At 32.8% G+C, this 26578-nt stretch overlaps 3 protein-coding genes and 1 non-coding gene across 4 annotated transcripts; all 4 read left to right on the top strand.

The window, feature by feature from the left end:
* The first annotated feature begins 5389 nt into the window (after nucleotides 1-5389).
* LOC139898064 (uncharacterized) lies at nucleotides 5390-8965 on the top strand. Its single transcript, XM_071880770.1, has 7 exons — nucleotides 5390-5775; nucleotides 6334-6433; nucleotides 6527-6647; nucleotides 6760-6881; nucleotides 7001-7122; nucleotides 7212-7371; nucleotides 8582-8965. Exons 1-7 carry the CDS (start codon nucleotides 5649-5651, stop codon nucleotides 8697-8699), a joined length of 870 nt encoding a protein of 289 aa, XP_071736871.1. The 5' UTR covers nucleotides 5390-5648; the 3' UTR covers nucleotides 8700-8965.
* Nucleotides 8966-9372: 407 nt separating this feature from the next.
* Nucleotides 9373-10146, top strand: LOC139901620 (uncharacterized). Its single transcript, XM_071884313.1, has one exon. It carries the CDS (start codon nucleotides 9373-9375, stop codon nucleotides 10144-10146), a length of 774 nt encoding a protein of 257 aa, XP_071740414.1.
* A 495-nt stretch (nucleotides 10147-10641) lies between these two features.
* TRNAM-CAU (transfer RNA methionine (anticodon CAU)) lies at nucleotides 10642-10727 on the top strand. The gene is given in 2 exon segments: nucleotides 10642-10679; nucleotides 10692-10727. It is a non-coding gene; the product is annotated as a tRNA-Met (tRNA).
* Nucleotides 10728-11342: 615 nt separating this feature from the next.
* Nucleotides 11343-12880, top strand: LOC139901621 (expansin-B15-like). The gene is made up of 4 exons (XM_071884314.1): nucleotides 11343-11517; nucleotides 11851-11963; nucleotides 12073-12263; nucleotides 12559-12880. The coding sequence occupies exons 1-4, from the start codon at nucleotides 11343-11345 to the stop codon at nucleotides 12878-12880; spliced, it is 801 nt and encodes a 266-aa protein (XP_071740415.1).
* The last annotated feature ends 13698 nt before the right edge of the window (nucleotides 12881-26578 follow it).

A 26578-nucleotide genomic window follows, 5' to 3' on the forward strand; every position in this document is an offset into this window, starting at 1 on the left:
ATTCTGTAAGCAACATTCTTGGCCAGAGAAAGTCGAACAACCCCTAGGGCTTGCCTATCCAACAAATCCCACACACCTTGCTCCACATCTTCCGTTTTAACCCCCAATAATGGTTGATAAAGCTTCTTTTTATAGAAGAGATATTCAATTTACTCTTCCAGAAACTAAAATCAGTCCCACCGAATCGACCGATCTTCACATCACTTTTATCCACCATTATTCTCATAAACACGTAGCCTACACTCTGATACCACTTGTTAGGAACGTATGCGTGAACCCTAACAAGACTTGATAACACTTGGTTATCAAACCCACTAACAATAAACAGATCAAACTAAGTAAACATGAAAAACGAATGCAAGAACGTAAAAACTCGAGAATATAACGTGATTATATGCAATCAGTGTAGTTACTTTAATCCACGGTCAACCAAAGAAATTTCTTTATTAAAATTTGTAGGTATATATTACATGTTACATATGATGAGTATCTATAGTGAAAAACGAGTTAGAATCGCAACAGGAGTAGGAATCCTAAACAAACTCGAACTCCAGTCGAAGCAACCCTGCAATCGCGAGCTCAGGTCTCGTGGTCGCGAGCCACAAGTTTCCAGCCAAGCTGCTTTCTGTTTCCATTTTAATGAGCACCACAACATAGATCATGTCGTGAGTTCAACTTTGCGACTGCGAAGGTACTCACTACGATCGCTAGATTCTCCCTAACTGCAACTCTTCATTTAACTCGACTTTGCACCCAACAAAATATGCATGCATTATTTTCTTGTAATTGATACTAATATATAATCTATATGTGGTTTGGCTTCAATCATTTTATAATCCTTTGAGTTTTTCATCAATTTGGTGAATTGTCCAACAATTTATATACGTATTATCATTTTTTTGTTAAAAATTCACATCAAAGTCTTTTAAAATAAATTATATCATGTGATTAATAAACCTCTAACTTAAATAATATATGTATGTACGTCACGACTCTTTAGCCGTAAGAAACGATGGTTTAGAAAATGAGTGATTGACCTTTTTCGATATTTATGGTGTAGCTTGAGAAGGGACAGTTAATTCATTGCACTTATTGAACAAGGTTGTATATATCTGATTAGGATGACTAGACAACTTATATTTGTCACATTAGTATTAAAATCTAATAGAAAATGGAAAACCAATGGTAAATTTATTAAAAAATACACATAATAGCAAGGATTGAAATGTATAATACAAAAAAGCATTTCAACTACTTCATTGTATTTACACACTTGATTGTGTTCATTGAAAATGATTTATTATAGGATAAGAAGTTATTATCCTACATGAGTCCATCATTCACATGATGATCTAGTTTAGTGGTTGAAATTCTAATATTTCAAAATAAGTTTCATTTTCAAACGTTATTAACAATACATCATAGGATATTTAAGGAAAAAGTCAAAAATGATCACGAGATGATCCGATTATATTATATACACCTGAGTAATTCAATCCGTGAATACCCTAGGAAAAAAACTTCTCATGTTTCCCCGGTTTTATACTAGGTATAGATTTTAGATATGTTTGTATAAAGAGCTAAGCTACATTCCTTGATAAACATCCACTCTCTTCTAGTCTTTTTTGGTTGGTGTGGGGGAGAATTGAGAGCATGCATATAATGATAATGGTAAATAATACAGTAATAATAAAATTAATAATTTAGCAAGTAATTAGAGCAAAATTTAAGATAGCACTTAATTCAATGATGCTAGTATGCTACATACATGATGTTTCTTGGGTTGTAAAAAGTTGAACACAGATTTTGACCCAATTTCATCCTCATTCTTTCATTTTGATTTGCTTTCCCCCTTTGGAAATGAGTGCTTTTTTAAACCCGATTTTCTTTACATACATTCTAACATTCTCTAATATTTAAAGACCCCATGAAATATAACATATTCATATATAATTAATAGAAGATTTTGTTAAAAAGGCGGGTAAGAGAGTCGAATGTCGTGTTAAAATGATTTCGAGTAAAAGAAAATCTTGGTAGAGTCAACTCGGGTTGAGGTTACCAGACCACACGCTTGATTTAGGGAACTGATTCATGAATATTCATATTCATACTCATATTATAATTATAATATTACATAAATAAATAAATTAATATATAATATATAGTTAAAATTAAACTATGTATTCATGCATACGAATTTACAATATTATTATAAGGATAATAATAATAATAATAATGGATGGATATAGATAAAAGTAGTAACACACATAGTAGATGAGTCTGAATTATAATATCATATTCGTTTATCTCTTCAAATCAACCATTAGTTTATATAAATATCAACTATTAATTTATTATTGTTATTATAACTTTCTCATGCTTATTTTTTTTATAGCCAGAAATTTTATTAAGAAAAAATAACAATAAATACAATGTCCGCGAAGAAAGCTAGCAGAGCTACACTGGAAATTCAGGAAAAAGCAACAAAGCCGAGGCTGACTTGAAGTATTATTATTACGAGTATTATTATTACTTATTAATTATTATTTTTATAAAGTCGCGGATTATAAATTAATATACAGTGAAAACTATAATGAAAAACAAATTTTGATGAGGAGTGATGGAAGATATGTTTATTTGTGTGAGTTTATGATGCAAGTTTGCAAGTTCGTTTTCAAAATTAATACTAACTCTTTCTCTCTATATATTTTAATAAGGATATGTAGGATTCTGGATGTGGTCAGTAAATCTATGAAATTATCATTAAAATAATTTATTCTTTTAAAAAAGTTGGTATTGAATCTTCATGGTACAATGTTCCCTTGAAGCATGGTGCATTTAATAATAATATTTTGTTTGCTTATATGAAGGAAATGCATGATGAGGTTCCTATTGTAGTGATGATAAATGTCTATGAATTTAAAGACATCTTTCATTTTTTTGAGGGTGTAATTTTCAAATAAAAATAAAAATAAAATTCTAGTGTATTTTGTGTACGTAACTGTTTTGAAGTTGGTATATAGACTTGGGTTAAACTTGTAAATTAAACGTACAAAATTAATAAAAGGAACTTTAGTGACAAAATATAGTCGTTTATCTATTATTTTATTTATTTTTTCGACTTCAATATTCTTTTTCCTCTGTTGATGCAAGAATTACTTTTTAGAATGCGATTAAAAAGAACATTAAGAATTTCAATTTATTTAATTACTCCTCTTGCTGTATATATAGTAGGAATATAATAAATATTGTGCAAGTTTACATTCATGCACAGTTTCATGCTTTTTATACGGATTACTAAACGTGTTATAAAAACTATGTCCGATATTATATCTTTAGGTTTGTTAGCTTTAAAACTTCACAAGTTTTGTTGACGAATGTTGACAGTTTTAAGAGAATCAAGAGTCGTGACACTGGACTCGGTATTAAATTTCAGTGTCTTTCATAACTTTGACATATAACACTAAGGTCAAAACAGGGAAAATCGTTCAGTGTTAAATTTCAGTGTCTAATTCAATTACTATTATTTTATATTTATTGATTATTGAATATATACATACAAATACAATGCGGAGTACTAAATTTCATTAATAAAAAATACATTACTTAATAAAAAAAACTACTTAATAAAAAAAATACATTACTTAAAAAAAACACAATGCACTGTCGACTACTCCTCCATGATTAGCCCATACATGTTCAATCAAATTCGATCGTAAGCCCTCATGCACTTCCCTATCACGTAATTCTTTCCGCCTAATTTTCACTTTCTAACACATCGTTGTCTATTGTATCGAGTACTTGCATCACATACTCTTCGTTAGACGATGATAAGGAATACATTATTTTGATTATATAGATGAAATTGTGTGTTGTGTTTTGGAGTAAATATTGAAGAAGTATTTTTGGGAGTAAATTTTGTGTTGTGTTTTGGAGTAAAATGTATGTGTTTATATAGAAGATTATAGAATTATAAAAATAATAAATTAATAATAGTATTAATATATTTAATGAAATATATCCGTTGAATAACGGATATATTGCAAAAAAATCAAACACAGCACAACGTTACCAACTCAACGGTGGCAAAAAACGGTGGTCTTTAACACCGGTAGGGAGTCGGCACCACTACCGTCCCGACGTTAAATTTGGAAAACGGTGAAAAAAACTCACGACTCCGAATGCTCTAATGGTTCTCATTTACAAACTATATTGACAGTGACAAATGTTCTAACATGATATAGAAAAGTAAAACATATACAAGTGGCAATGCATAATGTAGTTATGTACATGATACAAGTACAATTCTCATGATATTGCATGATAGCATCTACAAATAGTAAAATCCCATACCCTTTAATTATAACTTGGTTGAGCACTTGAGCTCACTCTTTCACATGTTTCAAAGTCTTTTTAAGACGCAATTGGTAATGGTGAACCATTTCATGCATGGTTAAAGCCCAACCCTCTTATTGCAAATATGATTGACCCATTTTCCTCTTTCAAGATACCAAATGGGCCCCTTTTATATACATATACACTCACTATATATGTTTTCACATCATTAGACCATATGGAAAAGGGAATCATGGCGTTACTTTCACATTTGAATTCAAACGTATATTTTGTAACATTAAATTTGGGGTTTATCAAGTAAATTTATGTTAATCAAACGATAAACGAATGAGGATTTCCTTTGTTCAAATTATTAAGGAGAATGCAATACGTAGATGTATGTTGTATAATCGGGTTGGCCTGTGTTCAGTCAAATCCTTTCCTGACCACCTCAAGATATGAAGTTGAACATGGAAAATCTTGTGAGATATCATGAAACTTGACTTAATTACACAAATGGTCATTGTGGTTTCTCAAAATCTTAAGTTTAGTCACTATTGTTTTTTTTTGTTTTTTTTTTTTTTTTTTTTTTTTTTTTTTTGCAAAAATAGTCACTATGATTTTAAAATATTATGTTTAGTCACTCTAACAGACGTTAATATTGTCCATTAAAACTAAATATGTGCCAATCATATGAGGGTATTTTCGCCATTTTATCTTATAATAATTACTACTTCGTATACATACAGTAAGGTATTAACCACCATCACTATAATATAAAACCACCATAACTAATTCACCATACGCTGCATTCTCGAGAATTTTTTTTTTTAATGGAAAAGAAAGGAAATAGACGAATTAAAAAATAATAGTGATTCTCGAGTTTTTATTTTAAGCGAAAATGAGAGGAGGGTAGACGATTAGAAATGATAATAAATTAATATTTTGTTAATAATACTCTCTATCCATATTTGAACGAATTAAAAAGGATAGTAAATCACTCTCATCCTTTTTCTTTTCGATTCGTTTCAGCGAAAAAAAAAAAAAAAAAAAAAAAACTCAAAAATACAGTGTTAGTCCACAAGTTTAAGGATGTACATCTTTACCCCTTATATCCATTCTATTACCAAACACCGTTAGTCAAACAGCCATACTGTTAACATCACACGCGAGGCCACGATACACCATCTCCGATAACAATACTCTCACCGACGATCAAAATATTCATATACTACCACCTGCTTACGTAATCATATATATATTTCAAATCACAAACTCAGACATACATATATTTACATATAGCTTCAGTAGTTATGGCTAATCGAACTTTAATGATATCGGTGATAGCAGTTGTATGCTTTATCGTATTGATGTTTGTTACTCCTTCAATTCCTCAAGATCAACAGTATCATGATTTCGCCGATCAACGTCAATTTTTAGGTAAATTATCATTTCAATAGTTCATATTATTAAGTAGCGAATTAAGCTAGGGCTTTGTAACCGTATGATTATGTTGTTAATATGATGTGTTTAATTTTGTTATTGTTAATAGAGTTATCAATCAATTGTGTATTTTAGGGTTATATGAGACTCAATGTGTTTGGATAATAGAACTGTAATTTGAATAGCAAAATGTCATACCTTTTTTTGGACAGCCGTTAGGATCACTCAGGAGGACTTAACCACCCACGCGTTAATCTCCTACACAGTTATACCCGCCTTCAACTACGTGCCCAGGAGGAAACCCGCACCAATCCCATACATGGACGGTAAAAAAAACCCCTCCCCTTAACCCCCTAACGCGATGTGGGAAAGGTGTCATGGGTGGAACTTCATGGCAGGGATGAAATTTTGGGTTAATATGTAGTCGAACTCCTGACCTCCCCTAAAACCGCTGGACCACATCACAACTTAGCAAAATGTCATACCTAGTTTTATTATTTTTATTTATATGCTTGTTTGGTTGTTTATCTCTGCTATTGAATTTCATATTTTCAGGTATACCTAATGCTTTGAATGTGATTTCAAATGTGCCTTTCTTAATTATTGGTGTCATAGGGCTCATACTCTGCTATTATAAAAACTTTTTTAAGTTGAGGTATGTTGGTGGATCTTGTTTGTATTGGACATAATTTAGTTTTTTTTTTTTTTGCTCTAACTAATGAAACCTTATGCATGTATTTTAACCAAGTCTGCAAGGGGAGCTTTGTGGTTGGACATTTTTTTACATTGGTGTGACTGCTGTTGGTTTTGGATCATCATACTATCATCTTCAACCGAATGATGCTACCCTTGTTTGGGATCGCCTGCCTGTGAGCTTTATCATTAAGTATATATTGCATAGTTAAATGTAGCACGAGCTTCATGCTAACATTTCATCATCTCATGTTATATTACTGTTCACTTGATTTTATGCGTATCCAGATGACCTTTGCATTCACTTCAATTGTTGCAATATTTATCATTGAAAGAATTGACCAGCGAAAGGGAACATACTCTATCATTCCATTGATTTTGGTTGGTGTCATAAGCATTTTGTACTGGAGGTAATTATATCCTTTTGCAGGGTCTTATATGTATTCATATTAACCTCAAGGCATTTAAGTCAACAATATAAGTAGGGGTGGTTGGGATATTAAGTCAACAATATTTACTTTTCTGATAGGTTTTTTGATGATCTCCGACCGTATGCCTTGGTTCAGTTTATACCAATGATTGCCATTCCTTTGATGGCCATTATACTTCCTCCAATGTACACGCATTCTACGTATTGGCTATGGGCTGCAGGTTTGATATCATCCTTTGTCTATGCATATACTTGAAAATACCTCATACTTTTTTATAGTACTTATTAAGTTTCAATGTACACTTTTCAGGATTTTATCTTCTAGCAAAGGTTGAAGAAGCTGCAGATGATACAATCTACAAATGGACTCATCATGTTGTTAGTGGACACACTCTCAAGCATTTATGTGCTGCAATGGTTCCTGTGTTCTTGACACTTATGCTTGCGAAGAGGGATATTGTAACCGAGAGGTATAATTTCTTACCTTTCAAAAGTTCCATTCAAAAATAAGGAGTATTCAATTTATTTTTGGTTCCTGAATTCATGTAGTTTAAGCACTTACTAATTATGTCATGACTATTATGTTTTTTTTGGGTCAGTCTGCTTTTTAGAACACTTTTACACCACTTGCATCGACTATTGAGCTGGGTTTCTTGGTCGGCAATACCCATTCACTTATGAATGAGTCATTTTGGTTCTTTTATACTGTATCTAATAATGAAAATTCGGATATATATTAATTTTACGGAAAAGGCGAAAGGTCCTGTGAGTCAGACTGGTTGAAAGATGTCCAAAATGTACTTCAAAGGCATACAACCTCTAATCCGATTTTTTATTTATTTAAAAATTTAAATAAATTGTAATTTTAAGTAGTTATATTTACAAATTTCCAATGTTTTCGACCAAGTAGCTGAACTGTACCCATAATAAAAAGGGTTAAAGTAAAAAATAGGCTACAAACTTACACAAATGTACCGATGTCGCCCACAAACTCATTTCCGTCCTACTGTCGCCTACAAACTTATAAAAATTGTGCTGATGTTAACATTTTGTTACCGGTTAACTGCTGAACCGGTAAAGTTAATTATTTAACTTTTTTTATTCGTTTTATATGTCCCGATGTCGCCCATATACTTTCAGTTCTGTTCCGATGTCGCCCATATACTTTCAATTCTGTTTCGATGTATCACCGACGTGTCATGACTACTTAGAAGCCACGTATTGGTTGACGGTAAAAAAAGGTATTTTGTTTATATTAGCACATTTTTTATAAGTTTGTAGGCGACAGTAAGACGGAAATGAGTTTGTGGGCGACATCGGTACATTTGTGTAAGTTTGTAGCCTATTTTTGGCTTTAACCCTAATAAAAAGGACGCATATTGGTTATTATGCTTTGTTACCCAACCTGTCATTTTGGCCACTAAAGAGTTATTTTACCATTTGAAATGACTCGTATTCCATACTTGTTTCAGGCATCTTCTTCACTTTCTTCTTCAATGAAGCTAATGAAACTGAGATTCCACAATTAAATATCAAATATGAATATAAATACACATCTTTTCACACTATACAGTACTTGATACAAAATTGATAGTACTCTGTAATATTGCGCTCTCTCTCTCTCTCTCTCTCTCTCTCTCTCTCTCTCTCTCTCATGAATTTGATCAAATTTTATTACAGGGTAAGCCTGTTACAAATATGGAAAATATCATGGACCAAATACAGACAAAACGGTGTGATGACCGAGAATCAAACGATCACCTACACAAGTGTTCCTATTGAGGAGCCTCGTGAATGAGTTCGCCTTCCTACATAGTATTACCAACTTCAACTTTACAGCTGTACATACAAGAATCATAACATAACAACATTGTACAATTGAGGTTTTTATTCTTTTATTATGCTTTACTTGATTGATAGCTACTGGGAAAGAAAAATGCTGCTGCATATTTATAGAAATATTACTCTGAAAAAGTTGTGTTATAAACTGATTCATTAATCGTGTGTAGATTATAAATCATCATTTCATCAATCAAATATGGTTCAAGATAAATCATTATAGCTTCTTGCAACTTTCTATGTGTGTAATATTGTGATATAAGTATATATAAACTATACGGATAGTGTTATTATACATACATGGTGTGGTTACTGTTATAGTCTATTAATTTGTTAACCACTAAAAGATATGTAATCGGTTTATGAGCAGAACAGATCTTTTCACTCTCCAATTTTTTTTCTTTGTTATTCAAACGATTATATCACTCCTCTACTAGTTGACAATTATCGAATATGTAGGTTTCATCGAAAGTAAACGGTTCTTTGTTAGAGCAGAAATTGCGCTATAATGAGTTGTAATAATGACTTTGAACCATGATGTTATAAATTACAGAACAAAAACTACCATGCTTTGTAGGCAATTATCAATCCTTACCACATTTTGATAGACAATCAAACATGATTTGTGAGTGATGATCAAACATGCTTCATCGTTTGATCAAGTTTCTTCCATTATTGATGTTAGAGCCAAATATAATGATAGCTGGGGATGGAGGTATTTACTTAGCCTAAGAGATAAGATCAAGCCTCATATTCATTATAATTCTGGTGTTAATAATGAAGATTGTGTTTGGATAACTAATGAAGGGAAGAAAGTGAATTATTCTACACAACAGGTTTGGTTGGATCTTAGAAGTAATAAAAGTAAGGTTAATTGGCATCATGTTGTGTGGTTCAAGCTGTTTGATCCAAAAAGTGCTTTTATTTTATGGCTTGCAATCCTGAATAGATTGAATACTCAAGACAGATTAGAAAAATGGATGACTAATCAAAGCTTTGTCTGTGCTCTTTGTGAGAAGACTAAAGATTCTGTCAACCATCTGTTCTTTTTGTGTGAATACAGTATTAAGATCTGGAGGAATTTGAAGGCTAATCTAGTATTTCAAGGCCTGCCTAATTGCCTCAATGAAATTGTAAGCAGGCTTGCCCAGTATCCATATACTAATAAGATTTGGAACATTATCAATAGGCTAGTGCTTGCTGCTTGTGTTTATTGGATATGGAAGGAAAGGAATTGCAGAATCTTTAAGAAAAAGAAGAGGTCTGAGGATGAATTGTGCAAAGAGATTGTGAATTTCATCAGACTGAAGTTGTTGACTTTTAAAGTCAAACAATCGAATGCTGTTATCAAAGTGGCGAAGATTTGGAGGCTGAGATGGGCGAATATGAAGTTTTATATGGATTAGATTTTGTAGGTTTGTTGTTTGATTGGGCTTGTGTTTGTGTTTTTGTTGGTGGATGTATTTTGTTTCTTTTGGGCCTGGGCATATCCAGCTGTAATTGTTGTTTTATAATAATCCTTATTTTGCCGGGGAAAAAAAAAAGTTTCTTCCATTATTGATCCAGGCTTTTCCGTTGACCATGATCATGGTACTATACTACTATTGTTACTGAATATCGATCGTATTCTCTAATTCATAACGTATGTGTACTAAAATTATTTCCTTTGTCAAAATTCAAATACTCCCTGTGACGAGAACTGTAGACTTACGATTTATACAGTATGAAGATCTGTTTCTAAGGGTTTAGACGGGGAGATTAGCAGCTGAGCCAAAAGCTTCACGTAAATTATTATACCCAAAGAAAAAATTATTATACCCAAGAGAGATGAATATATCTCTGCTTAAACTCAAACATAAAACTGAGTTTATATTAATAAAAGGCAGCAATGAAACACAAATGGGGTGGTGGCGCAGTTGGCTAGCGCGTAGGTCTCATAGCAACAAGAGTTATCCTGAGGTCGAGAGTTCGAGCCTCTCTCACCCCATTTAATTTTTATTTAAAATGCATTGATCAACATGCCTTTTTTTTTTTTTTTTTTTTTTTCTCTATGTAAAGCGTTCACTCGTTGAGAGACATGATCCGAATGACGATTTACTTACAGCGTTCTTTTATTACGGAGTAAAAAAAAAACATCGTTTCACCTTCACCAACATTGTAATACGCTCGGGGAAGGGGATTTTTTTATCACTTGAGTGTACGTGACCTATCCTGTTATTCCCTGATCGTTTCCAACACATATCCAAAATGTCGAGTTCTGGTACTCTACTACTCTATATGCAGAAAAGATCACATGTTTGAACTGGAATTATAGGTAACATTAGACAAGATGAAATCGAATACTTAATTAGAGTTTAATTTTTTCCAAAATTACGTACAAGCCTTTTATATATCCTTGACTTATTACGGTGTTTGAGATTATAACTTATCTTCAGAATATTTATTATTTACTTACCATTTTCTAATAGAAGCTAACAAAACAGAAATATTGAATATGATAAACTTACTATAAATTTGCTTACTAATTAATCCTAACCTTAATTACACCATTGCGATTACCATTATAAATTCTAAAAAATTCCTAACGAAACTTCAAACTAAAATGGCATTCAAACTTTTAAACCCTTTTTCTATCTTCGTTTCTGCTTGTTTAACTTTTTTTCTTTTTGCAAACCAATCATCATGTTCAATCCTTGATGATGAACTCTTTGTTAAAAGTTATGGATTTTCACCTGCTTTAGGAACTTGGTATGGAGATCCCACTGGTGCTGGAAGTGGTAATTAATTAATTATTATTCCACATACTTGTTATTGTTATTTTGTTTTCTTTTCGTGTCAAAATTACTATTGTTTATATTTATATCTACTTTGTAATATTAATTTATTATGAATTTTTCTAACGACTGTATACACAAGTGCATAAACAAACATGTTGTACACTTCAATTTACTTAATTGTTATTTTAAAGTCAATATATAACAGTTATATACAATACTTTTATGCACATAACCGACAACCTGTATTTATTAGAACACTTTATGCACATAAGCGACAACCTATATTTAGAAAAATCCTTGATTTATAAATTATTGTAATTTGATAATGGACAGGAGGAGCCTGTGGATGGGCTGATGATGTAAAATTGGCTCCATTTTCTGCCATGATAGCAGCTGGTAATTCTAGAATTTTTATGGGAGGCAAAGGATGTGGGGATTGTTATGAGGTGAATAAATTAATACAATATTTTTATTCCATGATTTGAATTTGATTAATAAGATTGTTATGTTATGGAATTATATTATATGGTTCTTTTGTTTAATTCATATGATCAGATAAAGTGCACCAAAGAGCCTTATTGTTCAGGAAAACCAATTAGGGTGACTATAACAGATGAATGCCCTGGTGCATGTAACAATGTTCCGTTCCACTTTGATCTAAGCGGAACTGCTTTTGGTGCAATGGCGAAACCAGGACAAGGTGCGAATCTTCGCCAACTTGGCCAAGTAGATATTGAATTTCAAAGGTTTGTATTTTTTTTATTTTAATATTTATTTATCTTTTTGCAGAAAACATAATAACATTATTAACAGATATGAAGATAATTACAACTTATACAATAAATCCAACAACGTGACCAACTAAAAAAACCAAACCAAACCAAATCAAACGGCCTCACCAAAGGGTGAAAACAAACAGAATACAAAGTATCAGCTATACAAACTATTATTAAACTATTCAAAGGTTTGTATATAATCTGGTTCTTTTTTTGGTATTAAATTTTAAGAAAAAAGGACCAAATAAAGACTTTGTAAATGCAGGGTTCCATGCAACTATGGTAGAACAAAGATCGCTTTCAAGATGGACTCGAAAACAAACCCTTACTGGTTTTCAACCGCGATACAATTTGGAGATAAAGATGGTGGACTAAAATCAGTGGAGATAGCGCAGGCAGGAGCTCATTATTTTACTCCTATGAACAATATTTGGGGTGCGGTTTGGGTAGCCAATACTGATCCATCTTTTCAAGGTCCGTTCACGTTCAGGCTCACATCTCCAACCAACGAAGTGGTTGTGGCTAGACATGCTGTTCCTAAGGACTTTCAACCTGGCCAAACTTATTTCTCGAATGTTAACTTTTAGTCGCTAAATTATAGTTGTTGATTTTTTGGAAGATAGAGGTTGTTAATGTCATTTTTATTTTGGTAATAATATATATAACCACGTTTGTGGCTAGTTTATTTTGTTACCTGTTTTAGTTGTTTGGCAATATATAACCGCGCTGTATTGAGTTTTTTTTTTGGAAGAAAGGAAAGGAGTTGGAGGGAGAACATACTAATTAGTCATTCTTGAGTTTTTTTAAGAAAGGAAAGGAGTGAGAAGGAAAGGGTTGGAGAACATACTAATTAGTCTATAATCTTTGCAACTTAAGAATACATCTAAATTATTTTTATTACATTCCTTTCCATTACTATTCTCTCTTCTCTTTTCCATCCCACTCTTTTCCGCTCAAAAAAAACTCGAGAACACAGCGTAAAACTATTAAGTAATGATGATACAACTATATCTTGCATAAAGAAAGAACGAGATCAATATTAGGTTATTAATGGAGACCAATATAATTATTAAAGGTAACAAATTGTTTCCCTTCATATGAAAATTTTTTATTTGGTCAATTATAAAAATATATCTATCAAGTGCATTAAAATTGATCTCTTATAGTACGTATATCAAAAGCTTGAACTGTGAGAAAGCTAACAACAACAACAACAACATGCCCAACAGGTCCAACAACAACAACAACAACAACATGTCCAACAGGTGAGACAACAACAACAACAACAACATGCCCAACAGGTGAGACGTAGACAATCCTTCTTCTATTCTAGAATAAAGAGAAATCATTTCTCCACCCCGAGTGAAACACTCACAAGAGTAGAGAAAGTCCTCTCTCTCTTTACTCGACGGATAAAGAGATTGCTTCAAGGAGACCTCCGGCCCAAAAAGTAGGAGAAAATAAAACAAAACAAAATAAAAATAAATAAAGTAAATAATTTACATAAATAGAGATAAATAAATAAATAACAAGAATAAAATAGATACATACATAATAAAAAGTAATAAAATCGATGTCATGAAAATGGTATAAGTAAATTTCCATGGGTTTTAAATCAAGTCTGGAGTTTAATTTAACCTCTAAGCGACAGTCAAGTCGCTAATAAATCGACGCTTGATGTTGCCTCATATAATAGGGCCGAATATATATGTATACTAGTGAAATGACCAGTGGAACCACGAGTTTGTTTAAACGAAACAGTTTAATGATATTTTTTAGCTATTAAGTGAACGTAAATGCTAAAGTTATTTAGCTATTAGTTGTTATTTTATTTTAAAAGTGTAAATTAAAATATAAATTTAGAATTGGTTTTTTTCTGTCTAGCTTTTATACCTTCTCGTACTCAATTCAAAATAATTAATTAAAATAATTCAAAATTATTAAATTTTAATAATTAAAATAATTATTAATAAGATTTAATAATAATAATAATAATAATTAATAATATTTAATTTTAATTCAAAATTATTTAGATTAATGACATCACCCACAATACTTATATTTTTTTCTTTTTCTTTTTGATTTTTTCTTAACAAGGAATTAGCCTAATAATGACATCATCATGATAGCATTTTAATATTAACTATATATATATATATATATATATATATATATATATATATATATATATATATATATACATTATAATTATAATAATAATAATATAATAATAACAATAATTATAATTATAATAGTAAAAAAAAAAAAATAGTATAAGCTATATTTATGAACAACACATATCGACTATAAAAAAAGGATTGGTTACAGAAAATGTCAAAAACTATTACAATAATCGAATTATACCGCGTATACTTACTAAACTATTCTTCATCTTTCAGTACAACAACAACAACAACAACAACAACAACAACAACTCAATACCACATGTGTGGTGTATGGGAAGGTGAGATGTAGACAATCATTCTCTTAACCGAGAACGAAAACAAGTCATTTCTCCACCAAGAGTAAAACACTCTCAAAAGTAGAGAAAGTCATCCCTCTCTCTATTCGACGGATAGAGAAATTGCTTCCGAATGGACCTCCGGCCGATAAGTAGGAAAAATTTAAAAAAATAAATAAATTAAATTTAAAATAAAATTGAGACGCTATAAAAATGGTAAAATCAAATTTTCATGGATTTTAAATCCTGCCTGAAATTTAATTAATATGGTATTGGATGTGTAGTATCTGACTAATTAATAAACAACTGAGGCGTGTGATATGTAAAACGAAAGTGTGTATTTGAAATTAAGCACTTAAGTCTGATTCTAAAACAATCAATTTAGATTTAGGCATGATCAAATTGCATCCATGTAGTTCAAATCTTCGGTGTCATCTTTAAGCTTATAAGAACTCGGGGTAGACGCCTCGTTCGCCTTCTTTCTTCACTTTAATTTAACCTCGCCAATTAGACATCTCGAGACGTTTCTATTTAAGACGTACCATGATTTACTAAAACCTTCACAAGAAGGGATCTCGCAATCACAATATTGTATACCATTACGTCCAACCAACACCGGTAATGACCTCTCAAAAATAATCAAGAACACATACCAACCTTCATCTATCTTTAAGTGTTCTTCATCATCTTCGTCAACGGTAAAAATGTTCTAATACACATAACTAAGTTAACTTGAAGATTTGATTACATAAAACCATAAAAAATGGATTAAACACATTAATCAACACTTAAATAAAAACATTCCTTCAAAACTGTTTTGAAAGCGAGTTTCAAAAACTACTCTAGACTTTAATTCTGGACTTAATAATTTTACCACAGGTTCATATACATGTTTCTGACTTCCAATTAATGTTTTATAATTTTATGAAAAGAAAAAATCATTTTTCATATTTATTTGGTCACTGCATGTCAGTTTTTAAGCTAATCTGACCTATGTCCCAGTAATCATGTATTAGTCTAAAATGAAGATGATTATGAAAATATGTGTTTGTGTTTGGAAATGGGACATAAAAAGGAGTCATTCACAAAATGAACCACCTAAATTCATGTAGTAACCATTGAGATATGGTAACCATAAGTTGACACAAGGTTTTGTAGTAGTTAAATTTTGGTCAAGAACTACACTTTTAAAAACTAGGTTAAAGAAGACCTAGAGATGATTCCTTTTGAACATGTGTTCATTTATGTCTTAAAAGTCCCCTGTAAGAGTCTTAAGTTGAACAAAAGTGTTTTACTATTATTGAGCTTGCTTAGAAGCTTAGAGTGTCAAATTGGACAGTTTTACACACCCGTAAGATATTACAATTTTGACCAACTTTTATTTCGATTATGGAAGCCAACCTTACATGGTTGTAAATAGGACACAATAATCTAACTTTGGATAGTAAACTCATAGGATATAGATGAATATTTTGGGATATACACTCGGGTAAAATTGTCGGTCCAAAACAAAAAATCTCAAAACATTAAGCTTGGAAACTAAGTATTGTACGAAATCGAACACCCGAACTGATCATGTAAAACCCTCATAAAAAAGTATAAACTCAAATTATTACTGTTATTAGTATAATATAGTCTCTGACCTAAACTAATTGACATAGGTACATTGTCTCGGATTTCATCCGTTGGCTTTGACACCGCGACTGACAACACGAACACTTGAATAGTTCATTATGAGTTTCATAGCCCCTTTTGACTCGTTTTATAATTGTTTTTGGGGTAAGAATACATGTTTCATGTTTTATTGCATACTTTTCGTTATCAAAACATGTATACTGTTTTACTACATGCTTTATCTTTTGTTAAAAGCAGTTTACTGTTTTAATACAATTTATGTATTTCAAAGCTTGATATAAGTGAACTTTGTGAGTTTGTGGTTCCTTTTAAACACTTTGTATCTTGGAATGAGAATTATGTTTCTATTATGATTTACGTTGTGGACATGAGTAACTAAACTATATTCTATGGAGTAACTTTTATAATCTACCGAAATCCCGATTCCAATATTGATAACTACCGGATTATGGTAAACGCGAATAATGGGGATAGATCTATTTGGGATTGACATCCACATCCGGACTTAGTAGTTAAACTAATCGGATGATCAGACTTCGTTATGGGTCACTTTTAGATTATGAGTGACTAGGCTTTTCGAGTACGGATATGTAAGTAACTAAAGGGGAGTGAATAGTTACTTAATACAATTTTTAATTTTTTTCGATGATTAACAATATTTAATCGACTTTGATCAACTTAATCAACTAAAACTTAATGTGCATCGTGTTTATGTTTAAAACGATATTGAAGATAGGGTAAAGAACATAAACACAATGATTTATAGTGCTTCGGGTGGATGTTAACTAATCCACCTTAATCCACTCCTCGATACTTCTTATCGAGAGTTTGCTTCACTAAGCCTTTTCTCCAAATTTGGTGGAGATCCGATTTACAAATCTTGTACGCCTAGAAGATAACACATCTAATCTTTCTATCCCTTCAAAATATTACTTCTAACTTAGATCAATGAAATTAATCAAGTATTAATTCCCAATGGAATTAATCAACCTCCTAATTCCCTTAAAGGAAAATGATCCCTAAGTTAGCTTTTACTTTTATTACAAAGTACAAGATTCATTCTTCTAGTGATGATATTCCTAAGACAATTCAAAGGATAATATCACACTAAGTAAACTCACAAATATAGTAATTTGAAAGTAAGTTTACATCAATTCTACAATCTATGAGATTGTAGAATTTCTCTTGCTAATCACAAACATATATGAATGAAGGTCTTGTGATTCTCTGATATATTTTAGTTGAAGCATGCAAGAGAGTCCCCATTCAAATTTCTAAAATTTTTGCTATTTATAGTGAGAGATAAAAAAAACTAGTCGTTGCCACGAATTAGGTCACGGTCGATCGTGGGTCGACCGCACGCTTGTCTGGTCACTTTCATCTATACGTTGTATAGCCGTTTGAATCCATTTAAACCTCATTCTTTTGGCCTCTTTACTTCATTTAACACCTGCAAAGATACCCAACATCCTATACAAGTAATATATGCATTAAGTGCTTGATTCCTCTTGGATTTATTACCTTGATAGTGACTTGTCATACCCAATGAGGCAAGTCTACATTTCTTGGATACATTTCTTGATAATCATTTGATGTAATATCATATTTGTCATTGATGTGTCAAGACGTAACCTTTAAAATGTAGACAATATGCTTAATAATTAACACATAATACAGGCAACTAAAACCCAATCATGTAGTAACTAGCAAGTAAATTGACCAGTTCGATCCACAGGGAGAAGTTTGTTTAAATGATTTTACCACGATTAATTATTCTAAAAAGGGGGTTTATATTTGAAGTTGTGTTTTTGTTTAACGAAACAGTAAATAAATATAATGAATGACAATAATGAGAATGCGGTGTTTACTTCTATGCTTGATAGATGACAGGGATTGTTCTTTTATAATTAAAACCGTTATGCGATAGTTACAAAAGAGTAGTTTATATCAATTTCACAATATCTATAAACTTAAGAACTATGTTTAATCAACAGGATTCTTTCTTGGTTAAATTCACATAAAACCTAGTTTACTAAGATCACTCTAAGTAAACTACATGATTGTAAAACCTAAACATCATCCAATTACCATCTTATATTCACATATAGGTGTCTAGATCACTAGGTGTTGAAGTACAAATTATAGCCTTTGATAAATTCACATAAATCAAGTCATAACTCGTATAATTGAACTAGAATATAAAGATAGTTACAACAATGGATCTCTTGAAAGAACATGGTGATTTAGATTGATTAACTAACTAGATTCAACCCGGTTAAACTCACGTGAAACCTTAATTACAACAATCACTTGAGGTAATTTCATAACTATGTTGCTTTGGAACTTATTCAATTACCGAATTAAACACATAACAAAATCACTTAAGTGTATGTATCTAATCGTCTAGATTACTAGATGTATTGAAGTATAGATTGTTTTCCTAGTTAATTCACATTAATAGGTTGCAATCTATATAATTGAAGTAATGATCTAAACATACATAACAATGGTTCTTACGGTTGAACTAGATAATTAAATCAATCAAACATATGTATAACTAGCATAACATCAAAGTATAGAACAATCCCAAGCCATAAATCTTACATTGAAAAAAACACACAAGGCTTTTAGCCTAACATAATCATAGTAGAACTAATGAAACAGTAAATACAAGTTGAATTCATGTTAAAAAGATATAGAACAATAGTACCAATTACGATAAACGATCCTAGCTTAATATTGATGTTGAAAGAGTGGAGATTAACTTGCAGCCTTCCTTGGACCTTGAAAATCGTCTTAAAACTGGGGGAGAACATAGTAGTGAAGAGTCCTTCAGTAAGTAACCATTTGCTTCATTAAATAGCCTCAAAAGTTAGGTATTTTGGCCAGAAAGTGACCAGATGCGCCGCATCTCTTTGGGATGCGCCGCATCTCTTTACGTTTAGTAGATTCCAGCTCGATTCTGCACTCAGGACTGTCGGCAGGGGGTCAGATGCGCCGCATCTGGGATATATGCGCCGCATCTGGGACAGATGCGCCGCATCCATCTCAGATGCGCCACATCTATTGCTATTTTGGCCCAGAAGTCTTCATGCTCCGCATCTGAAACTGTCGGGAGTTATTTGGTGTAAAGATGCGCCGCATCTAAGAGAGATGCGCCGCATTTGGACCTGTTTCAGTGGTTTCGGGCTGTTTTACGCATTCGATCTTCGTTTTAACTCTGTTTTCGCTGTTGGTCTTCATTTATTCATTCACAATGGACTTTTTACAAATGTACATGAATTACAATACATACGTGTAACAATTACATACAAATGGAACAACAATGGATAGAAATAACGACAATAAACATGTATAATTTTGGCGTTATCAAAATCCCCACACTTAAACCTTGCTTGTCCTCAAGCAAGACTTACAAGAAATCGAAATTTACTATAGTAAACACACTTATTTAAATGAGAACACAAAAAAAATGGGACTCACACTCTCTCGATATAATACACAAGACACACAAGTTTTTTTAGTAACACAATAACTCACGCTATATGGAAATCACACTCGGGTCACAATATATACACACTCACACTTATTTCACACATGAATTAAACTCACGCGTTTTGAGTACACACACCTTTGGAGTACACACGCGAAATGAAATCATGCCAAAGTCGAAAGGTGGATTTTAAAGTCCACATTTCTTGAAAATTTGGATCCTTAGGGAAATTAGGACCTTTACTAAAAACCTTTTATGTTTTGAAAATTATTCATGTCAGTTTTTACACTAATCAAGTTTTCCGGTTTTAACCTCAAAGTCCGGTTGAGGGTAACTGAAAACCGAAGCCTCAGTCGGCGCTTAGCAAACTACTCGCCCCCATGATTGAAGTATCATGGAACTTGAAACCGGATGTCCTAAAAATGGTTTTACACAATATAGTTCATAAAATAGCATAAGTTTTAGAAGAAACTATATCATGTCCAAATATCATCGGTGAACCATGAGTTTGCACACCTCAATTTGTTATGGCATATGTATGTTAACCGATGTCAACATAGATGTGGTTGATCTTTACGGAGATCATCCATCTGGGGATTAGATTCATTAGTCTTAAAAGCTAATTTGCACCGTGCCCCCCCCATTGTACGAGACAGATCCATCTCATGGTTAGGATAAGTCTGACCACCAAAAACCCTGTTTGATGCTGAGGTGAGGTGGATTTCCAGCCGATGATAGAGATGAATTTTCAAGATTTTTCGTCAACCTACAGCTGTTCTGGACTACGACTTCTAACATAAGTTAGCAAGTGTGTCATATTGGAAGACTTGACTTCCATCACAATCATTACATGGATGAACATTGGATTAGATTGTTAGAACAACAAATTACTTGATGACTTTCATTTCATCTAGAATGTGGTATAGCATGATGATTATATCTTTTATATGACAAACTCAATCATTTGGTTGTTTCTTAATTTGTTTTGTGATAATAATTTCGGTGTATAGACCTAGTTTTAAAATCTACAAATTTTAAACAAAATTTGAATTTATGAAGATAAAAGTTTAAAATTTTTCACCATTTTAGCCTTTTTAACTAAAATCAAAAACCCAAAAGAATTTATAACTTCCTCCCCACACTTGAGTTCATGTATCGTCCTCGTTACATGAAATCAGAAAAATTTAAATTCAAGAGGGTCAAAGAGTGTAAGAGAGTTTATTACTTTCAAGGATTAAAACTGAAGTTCATGGGGTGATGGCGCTGAACTGAATGCCAGCATAAGAACATCATCCGCTTCTTGCAACCACAAAACAATCACCAATTAAGTATGTGCTGAACTTACTGCCAGTCTTTGTAAAAATGCAGCATATAGCACAATGCTCACCTGTAGCAATTCAAACAAAGGTACCATACGATTCACACAAATAAATGGGGGTGTACTCCATGTACTAAAAACCCCACTTACAATTATCTAAATTATTCAAATCACAATTATCCAAAATATTATCTAGTTATTACACACCAAACTTGAAAAGAAATTGTTTTTGAAATAAACCAACATCAACCAAACCTGTCACACATCAGGAAAAATTACGTCATCCTCAGAAAAATCCCCAAAATGAGTTACTTGGGCCAGCTCCACCTTCGCTTTGATTTCCCGCATCGTCGTCCTGAAATATTGAGGGGTTGTACCCCTGATAAGTTCCTTGAGCAGGGACAACCGCAGTGTCTTCAGTAGGCGGGTTAGGAGGAGGAGGATAAGGCGCAGGATATGGATCACCCATTCGAACCCAAGGATCGTATGCAGGACAAGGAGAGGGGGTATAGTTAGCGGGATTTGCAGCGTATGACACAGCCTGTTCATGTATCCAATTAAGCTGATTTTGCTGCCCTGCTTGAGTATACCATGTTCGATCATTCGCAACATCAATGTAATGTTGCATCTCCCTGTTACCTGCATCGTAGTGATCAATTACCCTTTGGGTGTTTTGATCACTATGGAGTCGCATATCTGAAAACTGGCGCGCCATGTAAGCCTCCCAATCATTTCCCGGACCCGAACTACTTCCAACATTCGGCTGTGGATCTGGTTGCTGTTGGGGTTGTTCTGGTTGCCTGTTCACGGGATCCTCATACCTAGTTAGAAGGCCGTTCGACCCTCTCATCAAAATGTTCGCCCTTGTATAACTCACTCTATCAAAGGCAATCATATGTTTCTCCTCTAACCCACTTGTGTTGATTCGAAAATGTTCGGCAATCCTGGTTACAAAATGGCCGCCCATGATTGGTGTAATCTTTTTCCTTTCTTCGAGGAGGAGAGTGAGAATCATTCGCGGGATATGAACATGGGAGTGATCCATTATTGCATGAATGTACCATATATCCAAGTTAGTGACTTTTTTACTACTGTCTTTTCGACAGTTTATGGTACTTGAAATGAATCGTTGGACGCATCGGTGCTCGTAGGTACGTAGCTTGCTACAAGTCTGCTTGCTTGCACTATATGCGGTATTGCTCATGTCCACCCATGCTTCTGAATGATTAAAAGAAGAAACATAGTATATACACTGATTAAAGTAATTTTGCATCAGTTGATGTGGCAACCCTTCGTAAATATCCAACGCCTTCACAAATTGCAGCAGCGTTAATGTCCTGTCTTGCCCTCCAAGACGAAATCTCATAAATGTACCCGATGTTGGTGACGTGTAATCAACCCTAAGTGAACCAACGAATTCTTTGACTAAAAGTGGATACACTTTTTCTTGCATTCTGAACAGGTTTTCCCAAGCATATATTCGATGGCCGTGATACGTAACTCGGAAAAGGTTGCGAAAATTTTGATATTCGCCGGCTTCCTCTAATGGTGTCCAATCGATATATTTCCCCGGATATACATCTTTGTGAAGAAGTGCCTTCATCCGTTCATGGTATTCCGGATGCCTCAAAACTGCATTGATCCATGGATCCGGAGTGGTTAATCCACGGACATTTAACTGCCGGTTATCAATATCCATTTCTTCCTCTTCAGCAGCATATTCTTCTTCACTTGTATCCTCATCTACAATTGCTGGGGCTTTTTGCTTCTTTGATTTAGGGTTTGATGATGATGCTCTAGTCTACAAAAACACAACAAAACCAAACAAACAAAATAACAAACCAAGTTGATTAGCGTTAAAGAATTTCAAAACATCTTTCATATTGTACCTAGCGAAAACCATGTGGATATGTTAAGTTCCAATTAAATCTCAATGTTTATGTTAACCAATATCTTAACATGGTATGAACTATTTTCACTCTTAGCAAACATGAATTAGTATGCCAATTGATTCAAATCACTTTACAAGTATAATCATACATAGCATGCTTCATTTCACCAAATACTTGCAATGTCATAACATATGGAACCATAGGCATTCATCAAAAAGCATGTTAAACAATATGCATTCAATGGTTTTCATACATTTAGAACATTAAATTCATCTCAAGTCAACAACTTCATCAAAATGGTTAATCATATAATCCTTAACTTATATAATAATTACTTTCAAATCGAAATAACACCAAGTTAAGGTTCACATGTGTTTACCATAAGTAATGATTTGCATAACTTCAACTTAGAACACTTACTAGTTAACAAAAGTCAAAATCCCTAATTCAAGAACCCTAAAATTCAATAATTTGTGTGTTCGTGTAATTCAACAAAGGTTCATGTGATTTTGTTAATGTATACTAGTAATCAAACTTCAAAATATCTCAATTGAATAATTTAATGGCCAAAAGTCCGAAACCCCTAAATTCATGAAGAACCCTAATTTCCAAAGTAAAGATTTAAGCAAATAATCATGAAATTAGAGCATGAATAAGGATTAGTAGCAACAATTTAAGCATATAATGACCAAAACATGAACATTCAAACATCCTCACACTAAGAACAAGCTAAATCTGATTTTTAGAGTGAAGAACACAAGAATCATGAAGTGTTTAGGATTAATCTTACCTTTCTCATGTTGATATTCGGATTTGATGCTCAAAGATGGGATTAATCGGTTCAATTAGTGAGTAGAGATTGAAATTTTGAGAGAGAATGAGATGGAATTCGGAGTAGTAGGTGAAAAAATGAGAAAAAATGATAAACTCCCGTATTTGTGCAAAAAAAATGGGCAGAATCCAACATACAGACAAAGATGCGGCGCATCTGTAGCAGATGCGGCGCATCTGGCTCAGATGCGGCGCATCTGAAGTAGATGCCGCGCATCAGATGGTCCAAATGCGGCGCATGACCCTTTCTCGACGCATTCAAAGTTCACGGGATTTTTCTTGTCTGCAGATGCGGCGCATCCATCACAGATGCGGCGCATCTGCACCTGTTGCACCAGCTTTTGACATTTTTTCGCATTTTAAACATTTCGGAAGGTCCCTAAACAACTTGGTTCGTATAATAACTTAGAAATCACTCAAAACACTCAAATATATTAAAATACGTACACGAGTGGGACTATATACATGTTGTGAAGTTTAACGAGTCGTTCACGCGACTCCGTCCCAAGCTAATTAGCGTTGGGGAATAGGGTGATGTCATCTCGAACCGTGGTGTCCACTCCATCGAAATAGAGTTTCAAGCGATGACCATTCACCTTGAAGGTATTTCCGTTTCCAAACAACTCAACATATCCTGATGGGAATGCTTGTTTCACCAAATAAGGTCCCGTCCATCGGGACTTCAACTTTCCGGGAGAAAATTTAAACCGTGAGTTAAAAACCAAAACCTTATCACCGGTTTTAAATTCTTTCACTTCTTTCAATCGGGCATCATTCCACCTTTTCGTTTTCTCCTTATACGAGCTCGAATTCTCGTACGCTTCTAACCTCAACTCTTCCAATTCATGCAATTGCATGAATCGGTTTTCACCAGCCTTTTCCATGTCTAAATTACAAAGTTTTAATGCCCAGTATGCTCTATGTTCCACTTCAACCGGAAGATGGCATGCTTTACCGTATACAAGTTTAAATGGTGTGGTACCGATTGGTGTTTTAAAAGCAGTCCTAAAGGCCCACAACGCATCATCCAACTTGCGTTGCCAAATCTTAGGGTTGTTATCAACCGTCTTCTCAAGTATGCGTTTCAAGGCACGATTGGGGTGTATTTTTTTGGGTTTTTCGTGCAGTATGTTCGCAGTTTTGTGTTTTGTGGTGTGTGGACTGATCAATTTTTGCGTTATATTTTTTTTCTGGGTTTTGGTCATCCCGCGACTCGCGGTGATTCACCCTTCAAACTCCGCGAGTCGCGGAGTTTGCTTTTTTTTTTTTTTTTTTTTTTTTTAATAATCTTTAACTTATAAAACAATTAAGTAATTAATTTTAAAATTTTGTTTCCCTTGTTATTTAGGACGAGGTAGTTTCGGATCGATGTCCTAGTCCGTCCTTCGACAAAATTTTAAAATTTGTCTTTTTGTAGCGATTGTTTTAAAAGCTAAGATTTTTGGGGTTTTTTAATGTTTTTGGCATACTTTAATTCAATAAGATTAAAAATAATCATAATAAAAGTTCTCGTCCCTCCCTCGGGTAAAGTAATTTCGGTTCAAAGACCTAGTCTTCAACTTACGACGAATTTTAAAAATCATATTTTTAACTTAATGAGATAAAGTAAATTTTTGTTTTTAAATTCACACAACTTAAATATAAAATTCAAAATTAATATTAAAAATTCACACCAAACTTACAATTTAAAATGCATAAAATTAAAAATTCATATTTTAAAAATTCACACCAAACTTAATTTTAGAAATTCATATTATAAATTCACACCAAACTTATATTAATTTTTCAAATATTTACAATTTTAAATATATTGTTTTTATAAAGTTTACAATATTAATTTAAGATTTATATATTAATTTTAAAAATATGGTAAAAATAAAATTAAAAATCTTTTTGGCTTTTTATCCCACTTTAATCAATCAAATATTATCAAAAATATACGCCCCTCTTTTCGGTAAAGTAATTTCGGTTCCAAGACCTAATTTAACTCATGACGAATTTTTGAAATATTTTGGGTTGATTGATTAAAGATATTTATACCTTAAGAATAAACGTTAAATTTCGCAGTGATGTAATAAATTTTTGAATGATATCAATAATTTCGGTCGCCAAACCTAATTTTATTCAATACCAATTTAATACTTTTTAGCGAACAAATTAGCGTTTATTATCAAAAGGTTAAAAATAAAATAAAATAAAAACTGTACAGACTTACCTGTGAAATAGATTTCTTAGTTATATGATCTATCCCATTCATAAGATAGTCGGTTTAATTGGTTTTCCATGGCTACATAGGCGTAACCTCGAGCATTCAGTGTCTTTTCTTCTAAACATATGAACGGTCCGTCTCTGCATAAAGTAACAAAATCGGTGTTTGAATAGGTTTGATTATTTGAACATTTACCTCCATGTGACCATTTTCCGTATTTGTGACATCTTTCTAGGTGTCGTGCTCTTCTTTTCGCTGCGGATTTTGATTTTCCTTTACCAAATTGTAACTTATTATCTTCGTATCTGGATTCTTTTCTAACTCCGTCCATTCTTTCTCTGATTACTGATACTAATTCACTCGGTAGTATGTCATTATTTCGTTTAGTGATCAAAGCGTGTAGCATTAGACCATGGTTTAGTTCACAGGCAGTCTTCATTTTGTAA

Source organism: Rutidosis leptorrhynchoides, chromosome 3, assembly GCF_046630445.1.
Source record: "Rutidosis leptorrhynchoides isolate AG116_Rl617_1_P2 chromosome 3, CSIRO_AGI_Rlap_v1, whole genome shotgun sequence".
NCBI classification, from domain to species: Eukaryota; Viridiplantae; Streptophyta; class Magnoliopsida; order Asterales; family Asteraceae; genus Rutidosis; species Rutidosis leptorrhynchoides.